At 39.7% G+C, this 17,002-nt stretch overlaps 1 protein-coding gene across 2 annotated transcripts in view; it reads right to left on the reverse strand.

Annotated features, from left to right (window-relative positions):
- Positions 1–1,471: 1,471 nt before the first annotated feature.
- The window catches only part of LOC139463416 (tripartite motif-containing protein 2-like), a 74,537-nt gene continuing 59,006 nt past the window's right edge, over positions 1,472–17,002 (reverse strand). For both annotated transcript variants that reach the window (XM_071244673.1, XM_071244674.1), the window contains 2 exons: positions 6,819–7,100; positions 1,472–4,030 (listed from right to left, as the gene is read on the reverse strand). In XM_071244673.1, the coding sequence (XP_071100774.1) occupies positions 3,228–4,030; positions 6,819–6,999 (984 nt within the window). In that variant the 5' untranslated portion in view covers positions 7,000–7,100 and the 3' untranslated portion in view covers positions 1,472–3,227. The remainder of the gene's footprint in view (positions 4,031–6,818; positions 7,101–17,002) is intronic.

Genomic DNA, 17,002 nt, shown 5'->3' on the forward strand with positions numbered 1-17,002 from the left:
AACATGGTGGAACGTGTAAACCTTACAGAGTTACGTCCCTTGAACTGACAACGGCTCAGCAGTCTTTCTTCGGGAAGGGAGATGCGTGAATGACGTCTAGGCCGTTTGATATTGCCTTGACAATGATGGTACGCCAATATTTTAATATATGTCACAGTACACATGTACACCACTACATTGATGGTTATGTTTACATGGTGTTACAGTAATCCTAGAAATATACTCTCTGCTTTGTGCTGGAATATCAGAGCATGCTGATTATCGAGACCTATGAAATGGTGAGTATTCCATGAAGAAATTATTTCACAACTATTACGGTTGATCTGTCCAAGAATAAATTCCTCTTTCGCGTGTGGTAAATACTACCTAATTCCGGGTTTGGAAAAGTTATTATATTTTACCGTTAACACTTTGTGATACAACGTAGAAAAATATATGTTTGTCGACCAATTCAATCAATTGTTGATACGTTGCATAAAAATATTTTGTGATCTCATGAACAATCTATGGCGTCACTTTCAATCGAGATAATGCACTGCCAAGATGTTTCGCAAATAATAAAAAAGAAGATAAAAAACACGAGGTTTCGCCAATCAGCGTGAAACAAGAAATAAACGTCATTGCGACATTTACCAAAAAACTGCTTTCCCGGTTATTGCTCTCTTCTTGGTAATATAGACGATTATTTCGACTCCACTTATCACAAATATTAGTAATAGAAATTCGGTTTAGCAATATCTAAGGTTAAGAAGTTACGCTTACTTGAACTTACAGAAAAAACACGTTTTTAACGAACACGCTTATAACGAACTGACGGATATATCGAAATGTGTTTGACACCGTCCATATGCTGTATATTTGCTGTGTATATGCTTATAACGAACTACGGTTACAACGAACTAAAATAAGTGGCCCCTTTGAGTTCATTATAACCGTAGTTTACTGTACATTTCTGTGCTAATTTGTTTGACTGGTTAAGTTTGTTAGGTTCATGTAGGTATGCAGATGTGCATTCTGAATGCACCCGACATCTTAACAGCAATTTCTGTTCCACAACAATAACAGCTTGCGAAACAAATTATTAAAAAATGCATATTAATGGTTGCGTTCCCCCAGCGCGTGTGTGGAACACGTAGTAATGACCAAAATCAATATTTCAAGGCAATGTCCACCTGCACGTAAAATATACAGCATCATCCTTTTCCTGAGAAAGAAGATAACCAAGAGGAATCATGTGATGCTGAGTGAAGCAGGAAAACCAGAAAAAAAGACTAAATACTCCAGGAAATGTTTTCGTCCAACATGTATATAATGCTGAAACATTACCTATCATGGCGCGTTGTCGGTTGAATGAAGTAAATCGTTCTTCAATCTATGGCGAAGCAGAGACTTAATGCAGGGGTAGGTCAACAATATCATTGTGTTTGCATATATGGGAGCCCCCCCCCACCCCCCACTCCCCTCCCCTTTGAAAACCAAATGGTAGTATGTTGTAGATTATCACCTCATCCCCACTCCCTAAATGAGAGATGATTTTGATATTTTGGACCCCTCCCTTTTAAAAATGCTGGATCCACCCTTAGTTTGTGTATGCCTTTCATGTAAACAGTCGTATAGAACTGAATGTAAGGTGGGGTGGTTGTGTGCCTGTATGAATGCTTGCACTATTGTGGGTATAAACAGCACCAGTGCTAAATCAAGAGATAACGGGGACTCCACAGTATTGATTGTTCTTGTGACTTCTGAGACTTAAGCGCTCATAAAATCAATTTCATTACCAGTATCTTCGTCATTCCCTCGGTCGACATTGTTGTCTGTATATATTCATACGTCCTTTTGTATGCAATATTGATCATTCGAGCTGTGAAATATATTTGTATATAACGACAAACCACACCAATGAACTCGGTCTGCCAAAGTGAATATGTTAAAAATGGTAAAAAACAGTTAAGCAAAATCATCTTTCCATCTTTCAAACTTGTTTCACAAGAGACAGATCACATATCTAGCTACGAGTGATGTAGACATCGTCCCGAGGCAAGGGAGTTAACTGATACTAAAGGTCCAGTTTTCACCCTTGCCTAACTGGGCTGGAATTTCTAGGCTCGATCGTAGCGCCAACATTGGCTATTACGAGTCATGTCCGTCCTATTGACCAATCCGATTCCACCTATCACATTGATTCCATTTGCTTCAAACAAAATGGCGGCCCCAGTCAAGACGATCTGATCGATGATCAAGATGTATATTGTAATAAAACGAGTATTTCCTCGCGAAGTGCATCAAATTATTTGAGCACCTTGATCGAGAACATGAAACATCTTGATAAATATGTCAACGCCGAGTTGACGGTACACATGCTTTTAAAATCATGCAATCGACTGAAATCAGCACAGCAGTTTACAAACCGGATGTCGATTTCGTTACGCGATATTGATTGGACTATGCCTATACTCGTTAATCCAGCTAAATATTCCAGCCTCGTTCGGCAACGGTGGTAACTGACAACTCCCTTGTCTCTGGAAGATGGACACAGAAGGCCTGAGTATATTGTGACGTTGTACAGCTTTAAACATACCCATGCTTAAACTTTGTCAAATACCTTCAATGGCTCTCTGTGAGTCTTGTCTGATTCATGACTGGCATGCAAATTCAATACATATATAATAATCCTATTCATAAGAATTAATGATATTGGTCACAGTTCGTTCACACACGCCATACCAACTATTTGCTATCATTTGGTATATGCTAAGTTTAACATTTTGTAACTTGTAACTTTGTATCTACATGTAAAAGTATTTAACAAACACATAAAAATGTATATAATTTGGATAGAAAGGCATAATAATATTCACATAACACACGTCCAAACATTCGAAATAGAATAGGTATAATGCAATATAGCCTAACTCCGTTGTCTCGAATATATTCGAGGCAACCGGTATATTCGACACATCCAGTTCGACACATCCGGGTTAGAACAGTACATACTGTGTAAGAGTTTGCTGAGACGGGACTCTGAGTTCGACACAACCGGGATTCGACACATCCGAGACAACGAGGTTCGACTGTGTGTATATATTTGAAACAAACCAATGACGTCACAGTCACTGTCAACAATGATCAGAACAAACTGTCCCTTGTATGGCACATTCTTCAGTATAATGTCTACAGGCAGCTAGTATTTCACTACTCTAAGCAATACTACACTATATCAACAAGCATTAAATAGAAATAGCATAGTATACTAATGTATTCAATGGTTTGTAATCCTCAACGTTGTACCTATAAATGCACATTTCGTGACGGTCGTCAAAGTTTGACTGAGTCACAACGACTCGGCCCAGAGGAGAGAAGGTAACACATTTAGGCGACGAAAGTCCGTCTTTTGGAGTGAATATGTCCCAGAGGCGTCCGTTCTTGGTCAAAATATACACTGTACTGTTGCATATAACAATAGTATTTCCATCGGTGTCTGTGCATAGGCCTTGTAGTGACACAAACGTTTCTTCCGCCGGTAACCGGAACTCGTTCAGAGAAAACGTGCGCAGCAGTTTTCCTTCGAAATGGAAGATTTTTATTGCGCTGTTGCCAGCGTCTGAGACGATTATTTGTTTGTTATTGTTCACAGCAACGAAATAAGGATGGTCGAATTCTCTGGCATCGTCGCCATAGCAACCAAACGTATGGCTAACACCCCCACTCGGGTAGAGAACCACGACACAGTGTTTACATATATCCGTCACCGTAATGTAGTTGTCGGGGCTGATGGCTATTCCGTAGGGAAACTCGAACACATCATTCCCTCCGAACTTTTCTTTGAATACCCCAGTCACCGAGAAAACCTTGACACACGCATTAACACTGTCAGTCAATGCTATGCACTCATCCGTTGTCATGGCAATGCACATTGGGTAATTCATCTGTTCCGGTTTACTTCCCTTTACTCCGAATTTAAACTTGAACACGCCCTCCGGGGAGAATATCTGTATCCGGTGGTTCTCCGTGTCGGCCACGACGATGTCGCCTGAAACAACGTAGTCTGAATTAGTAATGTCGTCTTGCCGGGGATACGAATGCAGTTATTCTGACATTTAGTTTCAGAAATAAAGCTCTACTATTCTATTAATGAAAACTATATATCTACAAAACAAATTCTTAATTGAGGCAATCACTCCTTAAATTTATTCTCTAGGGTCTGGGAGACAGACTAGAATGTAATCACAGTGATATAATAATGTGTCTTGTACCTTGGTCGTTAATTAAGCTATGCAGATGATGAGTGAGTGAATGAGTTTGGTTTTACGCCGCTTTAAGCAATATTCCAGCAATATCACGGCGGGGGGAGCGGGGGGGGGGGGGGGGGGGGGGGTCAACTTTATGTATAACAACTTCTGGTGTATTGCATATAGCGTCTTACCCAGTTGTCAAGCTAGAATAGATTCGTACACTGTAGTACTCCAGCTTGATAACGGTGTAAAACTCAACATCGAAAGGTCGCTATATGCAATAAACCAGAAGTTGTTATCCATAAAGTTGAACAAACACAACCTTGCTCTTTTATATGGAAATATATATTTTGTGGGGCTTAATTATTTTCTAGGTGCATATACAAACAATTATCATGTGTCATGGTTTGCGGAATAATGTGGAAGCAGCTACTGTGCCTGAAGGTGGAACGGGTTTGTTCAATCAAGGATTAATCAAGGTTCAAACGTGTACTTGTTGACTTGGCGATGGATCACGTGAGCTCATTCCATGATGCGTGAAGCGTTTCATGGTGATGAAGTTGCTCACGGGTGGCCTCTTCGTCAGATCTTGAGTGTCAACAAGTACACATTTAATCCCTACAGTGACAGTTCACATATATCACAAATACAGGAGATAATGGAAGACAATGAAAACTATTTTACATGGCGAGAAAATTGTACTTAAAGTACCCGTGAGTCAACATTTCACTGACGTTACGTGCTTAAAATTCCATACAGAGTGACGTCCCTTTGACACATTGACAGCTGGACAATATAGTGACTTAAAATTAAAGATAGTCATGGAGTCATGCCTAAAGGCTGGAAGACCTAAATGAACACGCTGCATAATACGTCACAAAGAAATTCTCGTTCTGCACACGTCAGTAGAACAACGTCTTGATCAAAAGTATCTCGTAAAACATGAAATTTATGGGGTAAACATCGTATAGTGCCCTGTTTCTGTTATACAATATCTACATTGTACATTCATATTCAGTTACCATAAAATAAATTTGACAATTAGCGATTTAAGATTGATTGTTTTTAAACTTTAACGCGCCATCACATTTAGATTTAAACGTACACAACTGTATCACAGTGACAGTAATTTGCCTAGTAAACATCTTTACCTAACCAGCCATTCAAATGCACAAAGCATTAGGCAGTAGATGTCAGAGATTCTGACCAATGCATCAGTTCGAAGCTTTAGGGTTAAAAGATAAATACGACATAATACATTTGATAGCGTCTACTACTTAAACAACATTATTCTATCTCTATTGATCTGTCGACTGTATTAACCCACGGATCTATCGTTCAGCGTCGACAAAGGTCAAATGGTGTATGCACGAAACAAAACTCCAGTTGCGATTTTCCTAAATGGATGACACAATTTTTCTCAACCCTTTTTGGAATTTCAGCGACAAATGTATACATGAACATCGATAAAAGTCAGTTGGCTTTGGTGTAATTCAGATGAACAATAGTTTTGCTGAATTACTTAAAAGAACTTTCAGACACCTTCACCACAACCGTTCATTGAAGGAATTTAGGTAACGTTTCAAGATCTGTATAGTTGGAGCTCCTGATATAAGCGAACCAAGATCCTATTGTCAGTGCAATGACCCCCCCCACCCCCCCCCCACCCCCACCCCCCACCCCGATATTTATAGACATCACCTCTGACGTTACTTGCACTGCCACATATGTAAAATATATTATATAGCCAAATGATACCATCTTGATTTTCTTGGAAGAGATTAGTACATTACGCTAAGAATATTGATGTCAATCTACTTGTCATGTACGGTACCCAATCTACTTGTCATGTACGGTACAAAACTACCCGCAAAAGAACACTTGAAAGATGGACATGATAAAACAAATTAAACAAGTTATCGGAACGTTACTTAGCAGAAAACAGTCGCCGAAACATTGCAAGCATAAGGTCCAAAACACAACTATGATACCCGTGTCAAATACATCACCCTCGAATAACCATTTCTTGTTCGTTTCGTTATTAGCCACCATCACACATGGGTGCAACTCAAAGATTTTAGGCTACTGGAGACCAATACTGCCCTGGAATGCACGAGATAGGAATGCAGTAGGTCAGAAACATAAAGAATTATCGGCTAATAACTTGGGAAGCAAACCTTTCGTGATGCAGGTAAAAAAACGTTCACCACTTCGGTGAAAGAACGAGCACGAGAATGGCACTGAGCTACCGGGGAGAATATGGGATTTGAACCATATGACATGACATGATAAGAGGATGCAGCTCTGTTCAGTGAGCGGATTGTATCTCTTTATGGGCCAGACAAACCAGTGAGTGATATTATGAGCAACGTCCCACGCCAACGAGGGACGATGACACGCAATCAACCATTTCACTTGAGGGGGGAGCCACTTCTTAACCAAAATCCCAACGGGCCCTCAAAAAGGTAAAGGTATCCGAATCAACAAAACCTGTTTCAATCGTATGCATTCCCCCCATTCAGTATCAAGTCGGCCTATCCCGGCCACAAACTGACATCGAGCCCCACAAGCTGACACAGGACTTACCAGCCTTGGTGACCGCCACACCACACGGCATGTTGAAGTTTCCCTTCCCTTTTCCTTTCCTGCCGACTTTCCGAACCAGCTTACTCTGGTCCAGCTCGGCTTTAGTGTCCGCCTGCTCCGTCCTGAAGAGACGCTTGAGTACGTACATGGCCCTGACGATGATGTGACTCATGCAGGACATTGCATTCTGGGCTCCGGAAAACCGGGCTGAAGACACGTTGAGATTCTGGATTTTAATATCTGATGCTTGGTAGAATCGCTGCAAGACCGCGCTTCACATGGCTGAAATAAAAGATGGAATATATAGAAAAACACCAACGACTCCCAAAGGTCAGAACTTGATTTTGAACACTCAATCCTTGTCTTCAGAGAAAGATCACCGTCATATCTTTAACGGAAAGGACGCCCAAGAGCATGAGGCATGCCAAGTCTCTGTGTTTGCGAGATATCATATGCATGCATTACTTCCGTACAAGTTTGCTCTGATTGACGTCATGAAACGCCGCGTCGACGTAACGCTGCTCTGCCGAGGAGGACAAAGGCTTCATTAGTCGTGGACACATTACGTTATGACATGCCGAGATAGTACCGGATATGAGAATATAGGAGGTGAATGGACACTACCACAGACAGACCGGAACCTGCTTCAACCTACAGATGTCCATGAGATGCAGTCACTGTTTATACGTCTTGCTTATCAGTCGCGTGAAAAGTAATATTTTACTAGAATTTTCTCTCGTAAGAGTGAGTCAGTGAGTTGGGTTTTACGTTGCTTTGGAAAGTATTTCAGTTGTATCGCTGCGTGTCAGTTTTCTGTAAGAGGGAAACCCACAGTCCAAATCGTAGATGTTTACCATTTTGGTGCAATCCGCGAACACGGGTATGGTGCTGACTAACCACGGATCCTTAATTATCACGAAGAATGTTTGTATTTGATCAACGACCAAGGGACGCTGTCACGGCCCCAGTTATATCTTTGGGGAGGGAAAGACCTAAGTGATGCTGCTCGGAAACCCTGAACACATTAAAGAAACCCAGTGTGGTAATGGTGCTGGAAAACCAAGGGTCATATTAAGGGCAAACATTCATCAGAAGGATCACAGAACAAACAATACCTTGGTGATTGACAACCATATTTAAACAGAAGTAATAACCTCACAATCACACAGGCCACATATATAAGCAACATTGGTGAAAATTACGCAGTGAAATATTGGCTTCAGAATATACGAGACGTTCACAAAATAGAGAAATAGTGAAATCGATTTAACAGGAGCTCGGGGAAAGTGGGTCAGGCAGAAGGCAGTCATGTGAGGGGAGTCAGGATGATCCTCTTAAAGTGACAGCTAAGTGAGCATTCTGCTAACCTATATTAATGTGCCAGATGCCAAGGTAATATACTGTAGAGTAGGTAGCTCACCACGAAGATAACAATACATCACAATAGGACAACGTGCACTTGGGTTGGAAGGTACATGTGGGCTGTCCTAGCAGAATCTGGGTTTCCAATTTCTTCCCATTATCACTTGACTTCAGGAAGTTGAACTGGATTGGGCCATAATTTGTAATATGTTTCATACATTTCACAATTATTTCATAATAATAGTTCTAGTGAGAGGAGGTATAGTCTGCTTTCAGATGAACATGAAAAGATTTTGTTTAAAATTATAAACAGTCATTAACAGAATATATGTTATTATGATATCAAATGATCAAAGATATACGACAGAATGTCCCCCCAAAGATCTAAAAGAATTATTACAAAATTGTCGGCTTATTTTAGAACATTTTCTCTCATCGTCTTTCTCAGATTGATCCCTGAAACCTGGGCTTATTAAAATAACTGCTTGTTGCGAACTATATAACTGGAAACCGTCATTGACATCACTAGTCTTGACCATGGCTGCATCTAGATTCCATTCTGTATTTCATGTATTGATCCAAGAGGCACATCAAGATGTGGGTTGTCCCAAGTAGATTACTCCTTCTCCAAAGGTTTCATTTACTGAAGCCAAACACTTCAAACACAGTTGCATGATTAAAGCCAGAGGATGTAATCTAGAATAACCGCTAAAAGGATGTTGCCAACATCTCCATCCACATCTTAATTGGTGTCAGCTGGTTGAAATAAGAGGAATTGTTGGCCTCATGACGAGGTCATTCTAGTTTGTCATCTACTCCTAGGCGTGGCTATGGCTGCTGATTCCCCAATCATCCTGATGAAATCTATGGTTCATCTTCTCCGCAAAAGGCGACGGACTTTAGGATCGATGCCAAAGACTCGGAACATCGCGTTATTGGTCTGTTCTCATACATAGTTAAGCATCTCGACTCCTACACACAACTCAAGGGGCAACATTTTTGACATTCCTGAATGACCTAGTTCAACTTGTAGGGCCTTCGTCCTGATCCAGTTGTCACAAAGCCAACATAACCAGATGTGAACGGCACAAATGGTTTGTTACAGAACCGTTTGGGCATATACGGATATATAGACATTGTGGCGATGCTGCCTAAGCCCTTGATGAGTATTTGACATTAACGAGAGGTAGACACGGTTATTTTCTCCCGAGTGGTCTTAATTAGATCTGCATAGGTTGTAAGTGGAATTAGCCATTTTCTGATGGTGTGAATGGACTTGGTAACCTATGACCGCCAACACGTTTAGGTCACATTGATGCAACTACCCATAAAATCAATCACCAGACATGTCAATCACAGTGTTTACATTTATTAGCTCAAATGGATGACTTATTGATCAGCCAATTTGATGGGATTAAACACTACTTTGTCCCCTGTCTGCTAACCTTTCACTCATTGCCCCGGGCATGTCGAGAGTGTGTGTGCCATGGGCACGGCGTCAAGTAGCATGATATTTTCTAATCGTTGTTTTACCATAGAATTATGTCTAACTGCATATACGTACCTCGCGTGATTAAAAAGGTTTTACATCTTTGTGGGTTTTTAATATTGGAAATCGAATAACGAGAAATATGCGAAAAGTGAGTGATCGCGCGGATGTTGGTCTAAGGAGAAAGTCAGCAATATTCCAGTTAAATCTCAGCCACCAGTAAATACTAGTACACGAGAAAGAATGAACCGAATAAACAGAAATGTAGAAAGGAGGGGAAATGTGCGAATGTTGGACAAAGTCAGCAATTTTCCATCTATATCACAGCGGCCAGTAAATAATTGAGTCTGGACCAGGCACACTGAAAGCATGAGGATCGATCCACACGATTGGGGCTCGATGACTCGCAATCAGCCAAGTCACCTCTTTAGTTGCTGTTGCGGCAAGCATGGGGTGCTGGGAATTTATTCATCCTAAAAACAAGACCCACAGGTCCAGTGCAAAGAACATTGTTGTTATACAAAGGGACTCTCGCAACGTGGGCCTTATCTAAATTACATAAGTCAGATCACAAGTTCCATCCGCAAAGATAGACAGTAGGCCTATATCAATCCATACAAGCCAGAAGTATGACTTCGAACAGAAGATTTACGCCAATTGCCTGTTCAATGGCTATGGATACAAATCTTTCACAACTGGCCAACCACGTCTGTGAAATACTCTTCCTATTCGTATCAATTTTTTAAAACATTTAATTAACTCAAAAAACATCTTTCCGTGAAGTATATGACTTGCAGGAGGCAGATACATAGATGGAGAAACTGTTGGGGGCACAGTGCTACATACCACTTTACGATTTAATATAAAGTGACTGTTATTGTTCAGCTGTTGCACTTTGAGCATGCGTCGAGTGTATGGAGGCTTGCGTTTAAGCATAAATACACACTATTGCAAACTCATAGTTAGGGGCAAACTGTGGCTGTACGTATTTCGAATAGCTACATATAAGCACACAAACATGACTGTGGTCTGTAAATAATTGACATCATGAGCAACGACGCAGTTGGAATACAATAACATGCATCAACCAAGTCGGTGATCCTGACCACCCGATCCCGATAGTCGCCTCTTAGGACAAGCATGGGTCGCTGAAGACCTGCATAAAACTAAACATTCTATTTGATCATAAAATAACATACAACCAAATGAATATGTAAGTGAATGTTTTCACCTTAATATTCAACAACGAAAATAAAAACAACAACACAAACACACTTTTGAGATGCTGATCTTTCTTCTTCTGACTATTGATTACTTGATTTACAGACAGTTGATGATACAGAGTTGTATTTTCTTTCTCTCTCATTAAAAAATCTCATCTTAACGAACTGGAGCCCGGAAGGTGTGTATTGCGATTGCTATGTGCAAAGGTCTCCCGTTTTAGTGTTGTACTGGGGGAACATCACGAAAATTTGAACTCGAAACAGGTTTTATAGTTTAAAAACTAACTTTAAGTGGTGCCATGATGCTTGGGTGCAACGCTTGAGGTCGATATTGAACTCACACTATGCTGGTGTATTGAACCATCTGCCAGTGTTCTTCAAGAGCTCCCCAACAGATTCAATTGTTACCCAGTGTATTCACATATATTGTAGGAGCTGGGTAAACTGATTTACGTCGGAATGTTTTATTTGTATTAAGTCGCATATTTATCTTAAATATCACCCATTGTTTTACTATTTAGTGAGTGAGTGAGAAGTTTTACGCCGCTTTTAGCAATATTCCAGCAATATCACGGCGGGCTTCACACATTGTACCCATGTCGGGAATCGAACCCGGGTCTTCGGCGTGACGAGCGAACGCTTTAACCACTAGGCTATCCGACCGCCCTTTACTATTTAGATGACCACAAACACACAATAAACAATGCAAATTCAGAAGGTGAAAAAACCCCGTATGTACATATCAGTCATGGTACTTTAGTCTACTGTGGATAACATTTTCAAAGAAGAATATACGTTATTTTCCGATACTTGATCAAGTCTTTATTTCAGCAAAATCACGGCTGTGGATTCAAAGAGTGGCGTTCACAGTTATTCGAACTCAAGTCTTTAGAGTGACGAGGAAAGACTTTGACCACTGGACTATCCAGCTACCCCTGCGATCAAACGATAGATACCTTGTAGCTTGAAGAATAACGACCGTTGATGGTAAAAAGACAAATTTTCATAACATACATAAATCTGAGATATATAAATATATATATACTACGACAATTCCATTCAACAGTGCACAAAACGTCCGGAATTGACAAAAAATAAGTTCCTTAATCCGTTTTTCCGCTCACAGCCTGAAGATTGCGAAAGAGCTTGTCAGTTTGACATGAATATATGACCAGCGTTTTAAACGATTCCGTATCGTTCTGACTTGCCAAACAGCTTCTCATATGTCTGATGTCTATTTTGAAAGATGCTTACAAATAGTAAAAGGTATTTTTCTGTCTTAATGACATTATATACTTCTTCGTGGCGTTGATTTTTTGACAGCAGAAATAGAAGAAATTTACAGGAATATCATATTGACACATAATACTGAAACAGCAATGGAAGTGAGAACTGGTTTGCTCTCCGGGAGTCTGGGCAGCTGGGTTATTGTTATTTGACTCATTTTAAGACAAAGTAGCCGTAGGAATGACATGGTAATCAATAGCGCCGGGGACGTCATTCACAGTCTTGGAAGGAATTAAATAGTGCGGAGGGAGGGATCTTTTGGTATAGGAACTCGAGATATAAAACGAGCAAAAATAAGGCCCAAGGAAAACACATACATCTGGATCATGTTGGCGAAAGGCGTAAAGGTTTTAGTATTTATTAAAAAAATACATTTTCTCGATCAGGAGGACACATGTTTTAAGTCAATAGTCTTCTATCCAAATCTTTGTTTTGATCTTGGAGAGAAAAGTTGCAAAAATATTGATCAAGTTTGCCATGTTTTACGTTATAAATATTTCATAATAAAGCTGTTATTCCAATATGTTGTATATCGGGTTCGATGCATGTTTTTCATATTTGATGATCAAATCCAAGTGTTACTGAACATGGTCATGGGTATGCAGGGTTGACATAATCATTAATTGTAAGAGGCAGATTAAATTGTACCAGACTGGAGATATCAACCAATGGTAGCACCAGGACACCTCTTAATATAGAAGATAAATACAGAAACCTTGGATAAAGGTAAGAATCATCACACCAGCACCTACTTTTCAGTAACTCCAGATTGCTATTTTCGATGGTATCATGTTCTTCATATCCAATATTTTTGCAAGAATTCTACAAGATTGCTCTTCCCCGGGGCTTGCAATCGATTCCGAGCTGTACAAACAAAGAACATGTGATCATGGCCGTTCAGAGAGGATAACTGTGTTACCACAAGACCATCAGTCCAATATAAGCCGCTCAGGCAGACACACAGGACATAGCGTGAGGACAGAAAGTGCGGAAGCAGAATATTTTAGATGATTCCCGATGACCAACAGGCCAAAGTCACAATTTCTAATCATGCTCCGACATGATTTCTGGGTAAGGGTTTACTGTGTCGACTTCGAAGGATGTCCTTGGTGTGCTCCTGATGAGCTGATATTGAACAATACACAGCTATACTTCACGGTTGTAGTTTAAGCACTTACATCTATCCTTCCATCAATCCATCCATCCTGTTACTTGTAACAAGCCCATATCGTGAAAGGCAAGATTTCTCCTGACATTCCATGACCGAAGTATGACTGATCATGTTGTACAACAGGCACATTCACTGACCTTGACCTCCCTAGTAATATAAGAGTGATATCAGTAAAAGTACAATGTTTCCTCATCGATAAATGACGATCACTTATAACTTCCATGTCTCCTGTCGCCCTTGGGTTACATAGAAGGATCGATCAACAATTTGGAGTATTGTTCGGACAAAAACTAAAACGACAACCTGAAGGATAAACCACTCTGTCTCATTTCTTTCCAAAGCATTCTAAATTGAATTTTCTCAGTAGGAACAAGCATGCTGAAGTGCGAACTCAAAGATATTTGATTGAATTGTGTCCTGACAAAAGCAGACCTTGGTAACGTCACTCACTGTTAACCATGCAGATGACATTACTTATCGTTTCAATTAATATTTTTTTTCTATTTTGGTGCTATATAAACCTGCAGAAAAGCTAAGCACATTCCTTCTTCATTTCCATATATCCTGAGTAGTACTATATGTTCCTGTGTTGTTTTAGGTGAACAATTTACTTGCCTTTGCATGTGTTTGTGACGAGTGCTTTTAGTAGAGATTCTTATGATTATGGTAATGGGTTTTGTGGCTTTTATTCGAGGTAACCTTTGAAAACATTTGTAAATGACATTATTGATATTAGTTCAATGAATGTCTGCCATCGATACCTGATGGAAAATAGTAAAGTGACATTGAATGTTCTTCCAGATGGAAACATGTACTGGTTCACATCATATGCTATAACGAAGCAGGGGAAACAATGGAAAGGATACTCAACAACAATTGCCAATGAACAATTGCAAAACATTTTAATGGATAATCGATTTCGGTTTCTATATTCAATATGAGTATGTCACATCACAAACAAACAAACAAACAAACAAACAAACATAAAACGGCAACGCCAGAGAACAATTAGTCTCGGCTATCCGTCGAAACAGACTCTATAGGGCGTAGAGGGCAAAACAACAGTGGGCAGTGTTTCATCAGAAAATTAATACATGATACGCCTTAAATAAGAACGGAATTATGTATATGAAATTATATAGTAAATTGTACTTTATTTTTCCCAGGTTGAAATATGATAATCGACGACAGGGGACGATTATTTTTAGCACCAAGAGTAATAAGGATATAAGGCGTTTTGCGTCGACGCCATCATCAAAGGCGTCTGTCACACCTGAGAAATGCAGATAAGACAGGCTTTTGAACCATTAAACAAAACTGTTGATCTAACACAGTGTTTGTAGCCAGAGCCGTCTATTGAAAATCAATATCGTACAAAACACCAAGCAACAATAGAAATTACGGTTATGGATAATTTCGGTACAAACACAGCTCGATAATCAGCCTCAATAGCATGCCAGAAATACACAATCAGTTCCGGTTGACTGTCTGAGGTACAGTTTTTGTTTGAGAATAAAGAAATACTGGGACTAGTATATAAGTCCGGAAGGGATGTTGCAAATAGAACAGGTTTGGAGCATCAGAGGGTAATCCAGTTCTGTTTAATGGAATAACGAGCACACCTACGCAGACATTATTAAAAAAATGTTATATTGACAGACATCGATTAGTTTATGACACACTATTACACATCACGCATGTTGATTGCCATGAGAGGAGACCTAGTGCATGTCTGAACATGCTGTTGAACGCTATTGAATATCAATAACACAGTAGTAGACATTGTTAAATGCCATCACTATTGTATAAGACACTATTGAATGCCTTTAACATAGTAGTAGACACAGTTAAATAGCCTTACCAAAGTATGACACACTATTGAATGCCATCAACATGGTAGACACTGTTAAATATCCTAAATCTGGTCTTAGACACTATTGAATACCATTAACATAGTAGTAGACATTGTTACATGCCCTCACTGTAGTGTTAGACACTATTAAATTCAATAGATGACACAGTTAAATATCCTTACTGATGTATTATACACCATTAAATGTCAATAACATGGTAGTAGACGCTATTACTATGATGCGATACATTATTGAATGCTTCCACATGGTACGAGGCGCTTGTGAATATTCAACAGTATTCGACGTGAACACTACGTGAGTCACTGAACATGGTATCAGACCAAGCTAAATACTTCAACAGTATTCGACGTTATCATTTCTGAACGTCTCAACATGTAGTTCTGACAAATATTTAAAATATACTGTTGACCATTTTTTAGCATCAGCAACTATTCATCGTCATCTAGGAAATATCTAGCCAACCCTAGGGAATAGCCAGTCTAGATTTTCTGACGAAACAAAAATCTATTGGGCGTAAAATGCAAAATAGTGGTGGAAAGTAAATGAATGAATCACGGAATATCGATGAAGATACCATGTGTACGTGAAATCACGCCCCCCAAAAAACAACAACACAACAACAAAAAAACAACAACAACAAACAAACAAACAAACAAACAAACAAACAAAACAAATAAACAAAAAACAACCAACAACAAAATAACAACAAAACAACCAGGCCAGTAGGTAGCTCCTCATGGTGATATTTTCTCATTTATGTTTGGCACTCTATATTGGAGAGACATGCTTCGCTTAAACTAATGTGACATCGCAGGAGATGAAATCTCACCTGGCGCGAACTAAGAACAAGTATATTACCATCTACTTTTTCAAGGCTATATAATCAATATCAATATTATATCGAATAATGTATCAGCTAGAATCAAAGGCTGAACAACATCTGGCACGGAAACTCAATGATGCACTTGTCAGTTTTAGAGACTTTCACATTTTACGAATATTTTTTACCCGCAAATTACTTCAGACCTTTCTAACACGTACTTGTGATATAGTCAAAATAGTACAATGGAGATTGCTTATAATTATGGAAAAGATTTTCTCGCTTCCATTTGACGCTGAGGCAGACACGACCATTATGAATAGTGATGATACCAGGTGTCCACGAAATGGTGAGCGTATCTTGTACCACATGTGTCACATGTCACAGACACATGCAAAGGCAGGCATAATAGGGGGTTCCCCAAAATTTTGGTGTCACCGTTCTGTTTTGTATGTTCTCTTAACAGATTTATCACTTCCAAATAATGTGTTTTATTCGTGTAGGGCAGTAGGGTAGCCTAGTGGTCAAAACGTTTGCTCATCGCGCTGCAGACATGGGTTCGAGTCACAACATGGGTACAATGTGTGAAGCCCATTTCTGGTGTCCAGCGCCGTGATATTGCTGGAATATTGCTAAAAGCGGCGTAAAAACCATACTCACTCACTCATTCACTCACTTAACAACCCGGAAGAACGTTGACTGCAACAACCTTCCTCTGTCAATCAAGTATGAAACCTGCACGGCACCAGAGAAACTACTGTAGTACAAGGCCAAATTTAAATCTCAGATTAATCTAATTTCGTTTAGCGCATGTCCCAAACTGATGAAAGTGTCAATAGCTACAACTGAGTACATTGGAGATAACAGCAAAGGAAAACGTGATAAACGGTCCAACAAAGACATAACGCCCGTCGGTTCCGCTGGTCTTTGAGGCGCGGTGCGATGTTCAAACAATGAG

This window comes from Haliotis cracherodii, unplaced genomic scaffold (genome assembly GCF_022045235.1).
Source record: "Haliotis cracherodii isolate W230 unplaced genomic scaffold, xgHalCrac1.p SCAF_16, whole genome shotgun sequence".
NCBI classification, from domain to species: Eukaryota; Metazoa; Mollusca; class Gastropoda; order Lepetellida; family Haliotidae; genus Haliotis; species Haliotis cracherodii.